Below are 13,382 nucleotides of genomic sequence, written 5' to 3'. Positions count from 1 at the left end.
GCAAGGACAGAATACAAATCTACATACATTTTAAAATATATATGAATGCATATAGACATATATTGACACATGTACATATGTAAATATATGCTTTTGTGTGTGTGTGTGTGTGCATGCATATGTGTGTGTGTGTGGGGGGGGGGCACGCGCACGCACGCGCATGGACAGTTATGTCTTTTTGTATAAGAAGGAGCTTTCATTCTTTCATGATCTGAATAATATCAGAGTCTACAGCAATGTATATTTTGTGTGTGTGTGTGTGTGTGTATACATTTATGTGTAGAAAAACCTAGCCTAGAAATTATTGTATAGCCATATTATTAAGTACACAATTTACACCCCATTAACGAACATAAATAAGTCACAGACACATATACCTGCTTATTTGGGTATGCATGAATGTGTGTGTGTGTGTACATGAATGTGTATGTATATTTATCATGTTTATGTGGGTACTTATATTCCTATTAGGCACAATTCTGCCAAAAATTGACTCCTGGTTGTTTTCATTATTATTATTATTGGCATCATTATTATTATTATTATTTATTTATTCATTTCTTTAAGTAGCAGCTGTCTCTTCTGGTCAATAGTCAAGAGTGTTTTTGCAAACCTTTGCACTTCCTACTTTCAGTCAGTCAGAAAAATTTCTGGGAGAACAATTTGTCGCCTACCCAACTTCTTCCCCACCCACCAATCACCACTACCACTGCTACTACAACCACCACCACCTCCTCCAGCACTGTTCTCTTCTCCCTGTCCCCTCTTCCACCCCCACCACCCTTCATTCCACACACAAATCCTTCATGCTTGTGCTAGAGAAAACAGTTTCCAGCCTCTTCATTTCTATTTTCTTTATAACAAGACTACCACCACAACCACCACCAATAATCATCATTACTACCACTGGTGCTGCTACCACCACTAGACAGGGCCATCACACCCGGCTGTCCCTAACACTACCACCACAACAATCACCACAACTGTCATCACCATCCAACAACATCAACCCCCACCACCACCACCACCACTCCCCCTGGCACTCCTCCTCTGTCATTACCCCCACCGTCATCAACACCTCTCCTTAGTTACCACCACTACCACCAGTGTTTTTTTCTGATATTTTTCATTTTTTATTTCATCTTTTTTTAATTACATATATTTATTTATTTTTTTAATATCTAGCCCTCCTTGAGAAGGCTCAGCCAGCACCCCACTTGCTTCAGGCCAGCCCACCCACTCTGCATCCTTGTTCAACATTCCTCTTAACACAAACATCATCGCCATTCCCTTGTCCTCCCTGCTCTATTTTTTTTCCATTCCACTTCATGCTCTTTTACTGGAAGCTTCTTGCATTAAAGATTAAGAAAGATTCCTCTCTACCACCCTTTATACACATACCACCACCACAAACTCAGTTTTCCAAATGTAATGATCTCAGTTTTTCAACTCATTATATTCATTACATATATGAGAACCTAAGTTATGTAGTACATTTGATTCTTTATTCTTTTATTTGTTTCAGTCATTTGACTGCAGCCATGCTGGAGCACTGCCTTTAGTCGGACAAATCGCCCACAGGACATATTCTTTGTAAAGCCTAGTACTTATTCTATTGGTCTCTTTTGCCAAACAACTACGTTATGGGGACGTAAACACACCAACATTGACTGTCAAGCAATGGTGGGGGGTACAAACAGACACACAAACACACATCTACATACATATATACAAAGGGCTTCTTTCAGTTTCCATCTACCAAATCCATTCACAAGGCTCTGGTCGACCTGAGGCTATAGTAGAAGTTACTTGCTAAACAGTGGGACTGAACCCAAAACCATGTGGTTTGTAAGCATGCTACTTACCACACAGCCACTCCTGCGCAGAATATTTCATGAAGTATAATTTTCCTAAGACTATTCATAATTCCCAATATTACTTTCCCTCTTTTCTATACATACTTCATCAAATGAGACCAAAGCATGCCCTTTGCTTTCACCATTTGGCTTTAAAGACAAGTTCTTAAGTGCATAGTCCTTATTTTCTAAAAGTCCGGATTATTTAATGTTACTAGATTAATTTCCATTGCTTGTTTTTAAATCTGAAACAACCCTAGAGGGATACATTACCTGTTAATTGTACAAATAATTTCAGTCAAACAAAATTCTTCAACTCAAGATATTGCATATTTGTGACTTTATCATGTATAATACAATTATTCAAGTTGTAATATAGAAATTTAGAACCTGCTGTCCTTGGGAACTCCTGTATGCCGATGATTTAGTTCTAATAGCTGAATCTATAAAAGTATATAAACCTTGTACATTTAAACTGACCATATCCAGCCAAAATATTTTCCGTTTTATGTTCAGAGTGACCAGATCTGGTCTCTCACACCTATCCTGCAATGTCATCTTGAAAATAAATTATCACATCATCAAAATCTTGAAGCTACGAGATAATACATAATTAATTCAAAAGAATTAATTACACAAATAGGCATTAAGAGTAATTTGAATTGTAAAAGGTCAAACAGAAATTCCAGACATGGAAGTCCAACCTGGAATTGAAGGATCTTAAAATAAACTTTACATAAACAAAAGTTATAAAATAAGGAGACAAGACCCTGACGCCATCAGGAAAATAGACATGCTCTGGTATACAGGAGATGTGTGTAGATATTTCATAGGAGTGCCCTGAGTAAACAATGAACATGCAAGATGTTGAGCCTCATGGGAGATGACAATGGATTAAGATGTCTGGCATTATGAGCTTCTTCAAAAGACCTGTCCAGTGCTGAGTATTATGTGTTCTCCACAGACACATTACAGTAATCCTTCCACCCCCAATGACCCAAACTACATCTCTTCATGCACTATGCCCACCCCTCCCACCTCCCTGTTGTTGTAACCCAACATCACTCTAATCATTTTGCTCTCCTGTCCTCCCCTTTGCCAACTGCATCACTGCTACTCTGCCCCTCCTCCATACACCTGTGTTCACACACTCACTGCATTCCCCTTTTCCTCTCCTCTCTCTCCCTTTCTCCTTTTGTGCTCTTGCGAACTCTCTGCTCACTCAGCCTATCCAATCCTCTGCACCACACAACACTTATATTCACTTCCTTGTACCTTGAAGGTATGCCTTGGCACATCTTCACCACCACCATCTTCTCTCTCTCTCTCTCTCTCTCTCTCTCTCTCTCTCCTGCCTTCTCTCAACTTGGGTAGCCATGTATTTCCTCTACGGCAAAACATCTGTTTCTGTTTCTCTGTCATACTCTAACCTCTCATCATTTGGAATGAAGCCACCAACCGCAACATGACCCTGCTCTCAGTTGAGTGGTTTTTGTCCTCATGCAAATTACCAGGTGACCTTGTCAGTGTTGGTTGTCATGAAGAAAGCACTGAGTACAATCTGTAAAACAGTTGACATAAGGAAAAGCATTCAGCTATAGAAATCATGCTAAATCTGACAGTAGAGCTTGGCACAGTCCCCTGGCTTACCAGTCCCTCGCAAACTGTTCAACTCTTGCCAACATGGAAAATGGACATTAAATGATGATGATGGTGGTGGTAGTTCTTTTTTCAGAGCTTGCAGATATTTATAACCATCAGCATTTTTCCAGCAGAAATTGATTTAAAATCTTTCTTTAATTGTTTAGCTATTCCTTCTTACTATTAATAATTCAGAATTACAAGAAACCAACCTTTACTATAAAAGATTATTTTCTTTTTTTTTTCCAGTACATTATAATATCTCATAACTAAAGAAATATCCAAAATTTTCATTAAAGCATTAATCTGAGGATTAAATTCCCACTAATTAAATTAATGTCATGAGAAAAAAATATGTAGGAGGAGAAAAACAAAGAAATAAAGTAAAGAGAAGACAAAAATGAGAAAAAAAACCCCAGAATAAAAGAAGGTTGTGAGAGAGATAGTTGAGGAATTTAAGAACTAGTGTGATCTGCTTCACCAAAAAGAAGAAAAAAAGTAAACCTGTCTATTGTTTGATATATGCTCTTTTTTTTTTCTTCCTTTTTTGAAATTTTTAAAATTAGCTTTTTGCTTCAGAAATTTTGCATGATTTTCTATTTTATTTTTCATTGTTATTATTTGATTCCATTTCTTCTTAAATATTAGTATTGTTAAAAAATACTCTTCATGCAGACATACAAATTATATATTCTATATACCCCAACACTTACAAGTTAGCAGTATGCAAGTGACACTAGAACTCAATACTGGTTTCGAATTTTGGCACAAGGCCAGCAATTTCAGGATGGAATTAAGTTGATTATATTGACCCTAGTACTCCACTGGTACATATCTTATTGACTTTGGAGGGGATGAAAGGCAAAGTGGATCTTGGTGGAGTTTGAGCTCAGAACCTAGGGATGGGCAAAATGTCACTAATCATTTTACCAGGATGCTAACAATTCTGCAAGTTTGCTGCCTTACTCAGTATTACTGAGGTTTCTTCTTGGTGAACATACATTTTAAGAACATCCCTTCCAAAATGGCCCTTTTCTTCAGATCCACAAAATATCTCAGCTTCCAATAATTACTGCTTAGAAAACTCTGATAAGACCTTTAATGAAACATTTCTCCCACATGTAGGATGATACTGCTGTTGTACACATTAGCATCTTATACTGCATCCAGACAAAGTACACTTGACTGATTAGCATAAAACCACTCCTGGAATATGCTCCAGCTTAGGCTCTTTCCTTTGACTTTTCTACAGCTACAACAATGGATTTTGCTCCGTGGAACAAGCTGCTCTCATATCACCTCCAGTCAGGTACTTGTCTCTTCTGCATTCATTAGCCATTTTGTGTTCATGCCACTCCACCCCCACACTAATGACTACATCCAGTCCTTCCTTTCCAGAACATCAACTCTCTGCTCATATCTTTCAAATTTTCACTTTTAGTATAATAATTGAGCTCCATGTCAGCTCTGATCAAGTAAAATCAAAATGTAACCATTCCAGCAATGACCATTGTCGTTTTCCTCCAGAACAATATTATCTAATATTTCTTGTTTTCCAAGTCAAAAACTTATAATCTGAGAAAGATTTGGCAATTTCAGCTGCTTTTACCAGTAATTGTGTGTGTGGGTGGGGGTGGGGTGGGGGTGACAATGTAGAAGCTCCCTAGTTGTGTTGTACCAATTCTTGTTGATGGAACAAATCTGAAAATGCTGAACTTTGCAGATTGATTCACAGGTTTAAAGATACCAAAAGGAAAATATACTGAAACAGAAACAAGAAAAAAGAAAAAAAAATCCAAACCATGCCAAGAAAGGAGGAAGGAAAATACAAAATAAAAAATTATGGTGGTGGTGGTGGTGATGGTGATGATGACAATGCTTACAATGAGATATATAAGAAATAAGATGATGCCATAACAACACTGCACCTTGTATGGAAAAGTAAAAATAAACCTAGAAAGATAAACTACTAATTGCATTTCTTTTTCTTTATTCTTTGCTTATGTATTATGTGCCTATGTAAGAAATCGTCATCATCATCAATATCATTATTATTATCATCATCTTCATCTTTATCCTCCTTATTGATTTTTGTTCTGTCTTTCCCATCAGTTTTCAACGTCACTTCTGAATGAATCGACAGGGTGTTATTCAGAAAGTCAATGTCTCACAATTTATTTTTATGAATCAGACAAGTATATACACACAAACACACACGTACACATACTTTGTTGACCACAAAACCTTCTTTTCTTCTTCCAATTAACTCCAAATAAGCCTTTTCTATACAAACTCCACTAATTATACAACAAAAGAATTCCATGATGGCATATATAATAACCATTAGTAGATGGATGATCAAGATTTCTATGGATCCATATCAATGATTACACAGCGGTTTTTGTTCATCTGCTGGTACATAGGATAATGGACACATTTATCGATTGACCTGTCCTAGACAATTGATTTCATGTCAACTTTTCTCTGCTCACAAACCAGACATGACACAACGTTTTCAGTGAAGTTTAAGTGATCAAACTATGTATATAAGATGTAGTATAATAGACTTGCTTTCTTATGTATAAACCACTGTGAAGAAATTGGGGAGGAACACGACACACACAAACTAGTAAATTCTATATATATGTGTATATATGTATATACATATATATGTATGTATATATTTATATATTCTGAGAAAGTAGAATTAATGAATAAGTAGAACATGTATGGAGTAGATGGTGAGAGAAATGGAAGGATATTGATAGCATTCATGGGGATTTTTAATCGAGAGTTTTATGTCTGAACTTAACATTTGAAGATATTTTTCCCCATTGGCCTTTGACAGTCAATATAGGACAGCATATTCTGATGTATAACATATAATAATGTCAATATATTTTTGAACAAGACATATATATCAATGTATTATCGAAATAGTATAGACGTATTAATGGGAAAATATTAACATCGTTATTGAGAATTGTTTGTATGTCAGGCAAAAGTCTTGGCAGCCTTCTTCAGGCTCTTTATGTTCAGAGTTCAAATCCTATTGAGGTCAACTTTACTTTTCATCCTTTCAAGGTCAATAAAATAAATACCAGTTGAACACTGGGGTCAATGCAATCAACTAATCCCTCCCATTGAAATTACTGGACTTGTGCCAAAATAAGAAAGTATTATATCCTTTTCTACTCTAGGCACAAGGCTTGAAATTTTGGGGGAGGGGGCCAGTCGATTAGATCAGCCCCAGTATGCAACTAGTAATTACTTTATCGACTCCGAAAGGATGAGAGGCAAAGTCAACCTCAACGGAATTTGAACTCAGAACGCAAAGATAGACGAAATACCGCTAAGCTTTTCACCTGATGTGCTAATGTTTCTGCCAGCTCGCTGCTTTAGAAAGTAGTATATCATGAAAACTCTCAGCTTTATTTTGCTGGGTATGATGGAAAGTGTCAGAGCTGCCCACAACCAGCAAACTAAGGTGACACTTGTTTACTGATCATATTTCAAAAACTATGTAGAGAACTCTTGCAGAACCAAGCAACAATGATTTTTGGAGATGTTCTATCTTTAAATCTGTTCTTTTTCTTCCTGCTCCTCCTCCTCTGCTGCTGCCACCACCTCCAGCTAAAAACATGCTGGCTCACAATGATCCAGTAAGAGTTTTTGCCATCCTGAAGAAACATGGGGAAATTGTGGAGATGAAATTCACTCCTCAACTTAATAGAAGTGGGATTCTAATTGAATTCCTCGCCTCAAAAGAAGTTGCTCACATTCCTCATTTTTTTCCATTTTGGTGAATGCAAGCAGATGCTGGTAGTAGTAGAGAGCAGAAAACGGAAATGTTTTGTGCATGAGAATTAAGACTATGTCCAAGCTTCCTGTCCCACAGTGGGGCAGAGAAAGCAACATGTCCTCCAGCACAGAATTAAACTCACAACTGCTTATTTCTTCTAGCTTAGGCTTCACAAAATCAAAAGCTTCATCAGGAGATGAAGGCATAATGAAATCATTTCAAAAGGCCCTTGTCAGAGAGAAAAGGCAAAAATACAGGTGACCCCAAATTGAAGGCAATGAGACATGATGGAGAGATAGAAAATCTGTCACAAAATCACTCGTTAACAACATAAACACCATCATTACTAGAAAACCAACTCTTACAAACTACGAATTCACACTTCTTGAAAGTAGTTACTGTTGATAGTCTTTGACTGCATAATTTGTCTGCAGTGCTAGTTTCCCACTTTGTACAATATTCTTCATCCATCAGTGCATATTGTCCTTGTCAGTGATGGCATCTCCACAGATGTGTAGCTTTCTGTGTGTATTGAACAGCATTAAGAACTCAAATGTGGAACATGGCTTTGGAAACCCTTTATTTGCCTGCAACAAAGAAGCAGACTTACTATAGAGGAAAAGTTACACTATGAACATGTGCAATTTGAACAACTTCTATCAGTTAATGAAAAAGTTATGCCCACTTTTTCAGTACTTTTGGTACAATTTTCGCATGCACATGTGTGTGCATGCATGCATGTGTGAAGGCAAATAAGTGTGCATTTTCACATATAAGTATAAATATAGAAATATTAATAGATACATACACACACATACATAAGGATATTAAAGCATATGCCAACATATACACACATACTAACGAGCACAGGAAGAAGTACAGCAACAACGTGGGTGGGAGAAAGAATAGTCATTTTCCAAAACGTGTACACACACACACACATCAGTAGGGCACAAAGTATATATATATACACAAGTACCTGCATTTACATGCATTGCAACTACATAAATGAAACTATACAATTCTGTTCAAGCTTTTGTTCCAAATATTTGAGAGAGAGAGAGAGAGAGAGAGAAAATGAAGCAGAGAGAAAAGACATGAAACAACATGAACAATAATATTAACAAAACGAAACAATAAATAAACAAAAAAACTCTTTTATGTAAATCAAGAATATAAATATCTGCTGCACTGCTATGCAACAAATACTGCAACTAAAGACATTCTGTCTTGTAATCGGTGCAAAAAATTTATTTGATAATTATATTTCCATTCTCTGTGTTATCATTGTGATGTTTGCTTTGATGTAAGTAATCTCATTGATTCATTGAAACATATGATCAATTACATTACACAGTTTGTTATTACCACCATAACAACATACACACACACACATATATATATATATATGCATAGGCATGCATGTACATATATAACAGCATATAAATGACATATATCTATAAACATCTATTTTATAAATATATACAAATATTCATATAAAATGTATATTAATATACATATATATACTAAAATATACACACACACACAGACACACACACACAGACACACACACACACAGACACACACACACAGACACACACACATACATATTAACAGATATTTATATATAAATATATAATATACACATAAATGTATATTCTTTTATTCTTTTATTTGTTCAGTCATTTGACGGTGACCATACTGGAGCACCGCCTTGAAGGGTTTTAGATGAACATATCGACTGCAGGGCTTATTTTTAAGCCTAGCACTCATTCTATCAGTCTCAATTGTCAAACTGCCTAGTTACGGGGAGGTAAACACACCAACAGCGGTTGTCAAGCAGTGTTGGGGGACAAACATATACACAAACACATAGATCATCATCATCATCATCATCGTTTAACGTCCGCTTTCCATGCTAGCATGGGTTGGACGATTTGACTGAGGACTGGTGAAACCGGATGGCAACACCAGGCTCCAATCTAATTTGGCAGAGTTTCTACAGCTGGATGCCCTTCCTAACGCCAACCACTCAGATATGTACATATATATATATACATACATACAATAAGCTTCTTTCAGTTTCCATCTATCAAATCCACTCACAAAGCTTCAGTCAGCCTGAAGCTATAGCAGAAGATACTTCCTCAAGGTGTCATGCAGTGGGACTGGACCTGGAACCTTGTTGTTGGGAAACAAGCATCTTACCACACAGCCATGCCTGTGCCTACATATATATGTATGTATATATAAATATATATTATATATACATATATCTATATGTGTGTCTTGGTGTCTGTGAGAAGGGGTAGGGGAATAAGAAACAGTATTGACGAGATAGACATAGATCACATGTAGGATGCTGTAATATAATGTACTAAAGCAAGGCAGGAAGCTGGTAGAATTGTTAGCATGCTAAGCGAGATGCTTAGTGGTATTTCATCTGTCTTCAAGTTCTGAGTTCAAATTCCACTAAAGCTGACTTTACCTTTCATCCTTTCATGGTCAATAAAATAAGTACCAGTTGAACATGAGGGTTGATGTAATCAACTTGACCTCTTCCTCAAAATTTCTGGCCTTGAGCCTTAATTTGAAACCAATATAACTTACATCTTTTTACAAGTTTTCCAACCCATGCCAGCATGGAAAACAGATGTTAAATGATGATGGTGATGATGATGATGTATCTGAGTCATGTATTGTTGAAACAATTGTGTTGAAGGAGTATATATGCTACCATACGCTCCATTCTTGGACTTACTCCACAACCAATAAATTAACCCTAAAATATCATTCTGTGTGAAAGGATTCCTTTAATGGAAATTATGTACTGGGGATTGTATTTTTAATATATGTACATGAATATATGCACATACATGTGTGTGTGTGTGTGTGCACGCGCACTTTTGAATATGTCTGTTATTCTCCACAATGAAAATAGGGCTGACCACATTACTAATACGAATTTCTATTCATGAGGGCAGCATCCACACATAGTGTGCTTTGTTTAGAAACATTCTCCTGTCCACAAAACAAAGTTGACAAGAGTTGCATGATTCGACAGTTTCTGAGGGATCCAAATATTGGATTGTACTCCAATGTCCATTTTGGCATGTTTATATGGTTAGATGCCCTTCCTAATGTCAACCATTTCTCAGCATGTATTGCATCTTTTTTTTTTTTTCATGCCACCAGCATTAGTGAGTTCCACCATTCAGCTTGTAAAAATATGAACCCCAAGATTTGAAGGGTTTTATGCTCAGTGATGAGAAGTTTAAGTATGGGAGGATGGGGCAGGTAGAATTCTTTCTATTAGGAAGGTACCTGACCCCTCACATTAAGAATAAAGGATGATGAGAGATTAGAGCTATATGTGTGTGCCTTTGTATTTGTCACCCACCACTGCTTGACAGCTGGTGCTGGAGAATTGACAATCCTGTAACTTAGCAATTTGGCAAGAGTGATCAATGGAATAGGTACCAGGCTTAAAAAGTAAATAAACAAAAAACTACTGGAGGTTAATTCAATTGACTAAAAATTCTTCCAAACGGTGTTCCAGCATGGCCACACTCGCATGATTGAAACAAGTATAAAGAGGTTATGTCTTATCTTTTAACTGTTTCAGTCAAACATACTGACCCCACTACTCATTCTTATTTCTAAGTTTGGTACATATTCCACTGGTACTTTTGCCAAACAACTAGGTTACATGGATGTAAATAAACCAATACCAGTTGTCAAGCAGTGTGTGTGTGTGGGGTGGTGGTGAAAATACAGACAGAGACATGCATGAATGATGGGCTTTCACACAGTTTCCATCTCCAAAATTAATTCACAAGGCATCAGTTGGCACTGGGCTGTAATAAAGGACATTTGCCCCAAGATACTGTGCAATGAGGCTGAACCAGAAACCCTGTGGTTGCAAACTGAACTTCTTAAACATACAACGTAATACCTGCACCCATGTGTGTATATAAGTCTATACATTCAACTTTAACATATGTATATCTTTTATTTTTTATCTTTTACTTATTTCAGTCACTAGACTGTAGCCATGCTGGGGCACCACCCTGAAGGATCATTAGTCGAATGAATCAACTCCGTTACTTCTTTTTTAAAGCCTAGTACTTAGTCTATCAGTTCCTTTTGCTGAACTGCTAAGTTGCAGGGATGTAAACACACCAACACCAGTTATTAAGTGGTGGTGGTGTTGGTGGTGGTCAAGAGGTTTCAATCAAATACAAAGATACACACACATATGTACAACAAGCTTCTTTCAGTTTCTGTCAACCAAATCCTTTTACAAAGCTTTGGTTGGCTTGAATCTATAGTAGAAGACACTTGCCCAAGGTGCCATGCAGTGGGACTGAACCCAGAACCATGTGGTTGGAAAGCAAGCTTCTTACCACATAGCTATGCCTATGCTTTCATTCTCCTTTTAATGTGTAACATTATAAGAAAATGTAGTTTTGAGCACGCACACACACATGCACAGTCATTTACACATGCAAACACACACACATATACATACATGCATATACGTTTGTGTGTGCATATACATAAAATATACACGTGTGTCTATATGTGTACTCATAGAAACAGCTTTAATCCATTCATATATATATACATACATACACACTGCTTTCCTCCATTTTGTTTTCTTCTCATTGCTTACCCTCCCATTTCCACCTTACCCCTTACAGCCAATATAAATTAGTTTCTCTCTATATGAAATATTAGGCATTAATGTTTTCAAATTATAAAGAGAAGAAATTAATAAGAAAGACAAGAGTGGGTGGTGTGTGTGTAACAGGGAGGAAACTGCAAACAACCTTCAACCCACCCATTCACAAACACAAACACAACAACAACAGCAACAACAACACCAATGATGTTGATGATGACGATAATAATAATAATAATCATAATAATAATAATAAAAATAATAATAATGATAATAATAATAATAACAGAATGGCAAAAAAATGCTTGAAAACTCCCGGAAGTAATTTGAGACTATAAAATCTTTCTATATAATGGAATCTATTTAAATAAATATACTCGAAAGAAATGTGTGTGTATGTGTTTTTATACATACATATGCACACACACATACTTCATTCTCTCTCTCTCTCTTTGTGTGTGTGTGTGTGTGCGTGCACAAGTTAGTATGTAACCTTTTTACAAAAGGAATGTATATAAACACATATGAGCCTTCACTCTATAAGGACATATGTAGCTATGTGTGTATATATCAGAGATGTAGAATTGTATATAAATCCATAGATAACGGGGAAGTGAGATATCGACATCTAACTACACTCTCCTGTACAAGAAATATATATATATATATATATATATATATATATATATATATATACATACACACACACACATACACACGAGAGACAGCCAAATTGTTATGCAGTGTATATATAAATCAGAAATATCTAAACACACATTTGGCAGTGATATAAACACACTTTTGGTCAGTGACATTTAGTTGTGTTTTTGAACACTTCTTGGGTGAGAAAAATTGTTAATGAAGAAAATCAAGCACTTCTGTAAACAAAACTGAAATAGGTGTTCAAATCTTGATCCTTTCAGTTGACTTATTTGAGAAGAACTAAGCACACAAAGGCATTAAAGTTGGTTATACAGGTGGGTCATGCAGAATGATGTGTTAAGTTTGAGATAGTTATGGCTGGAAATGAATTCATCATATATCTACTCAAGGCTAGGGAAATGGAAAAGAAGAACAAAGAAAAAAAAAAAAGAAAGAAAGTGATCTAACTGTGTGACTTGACTGTCTTCGTATTCTTAGCTCCTTTCATGAAAGTCAAGTGAAGGGATCATGATTTGAACACTTATTTATGTCTGTGCTTGGGAAGTGAACAATACCTCAACAACACATTCATCTAACCAATGTAAAGATAGAAAAACATGGATGACTGAATATGTATATATATGTGTATATGTGTGCAGACACTCTAGCCAAATCGACTACATCCTCGCCAGAAATAGGGAAAGAGGGCGGCTTATAAATGCCAAAACCTACCCTGGCGAAGAATGTACCCCACAAC

General features: G+C 36.4%; 2 protein-coding genes across 4 annotated transcripts in view; one reads left to right on the top strand and one right to left on the bottom strand.

Annotated features, from left to right (window-relative positions):
* The window catches only part of LOC128247807 (uncharacterized), a 123,133-nt gene extending 117,065 nt beyond the window's left edge, over positions 1-6,068 (top strand). Inside the window, exons 3-4 of one of the 3 annotated variants that reach the window (XR_008264112.1) lie at positions 4,750-4,806; positions 5,233-6,068. Coding sequence is in view for 1 of the 3 variants with exons in the window: in XM_052967773.1 (XP_052823733.1) it covers positions 4,750-5,071 (322 nt within the window). In the remaining 2 variants the exon portion in view is untranslated. Of the gene's footprint in view, positions 1-4,749; positions 5,171-5,220 lie in introns of those variants that run through there. The other 2 variants (XR_008264111.1, XM_052967773.1) reach the window with 2 other exon arrangements.
* The window catches only part of LOC128247873 (roundabout homolog 2-like), a gene marked incomplete at its 3' end in the record, with an annotated part of 388,217 nt that overhangs the window by 223,112 nt on the left and 151,723 nt on the right, over positions 1-13,382 (bottom strand). The gene's annotated exons all lie outside the window — the stretch shown is intronic.

Source organism: Octopus bimaculoides, chromosome 5, assembly GCF_001194135.2.
Source record: "Octopus bimaculoides isolate UCB-OBI-ISO-001 chromosome 5, ASM119413v2, whole genome shotgun sequence".
Classification (NCBI taxonomy): Eukaryota; Metazoa; Mollusca; class Cephalopoda; order Octopoda; family Octopodidae; genus Octopus; species Octopus bimaculoides.
This window is presented reverse-complemented; position numbering and strand designations above follow the sequence as displayed.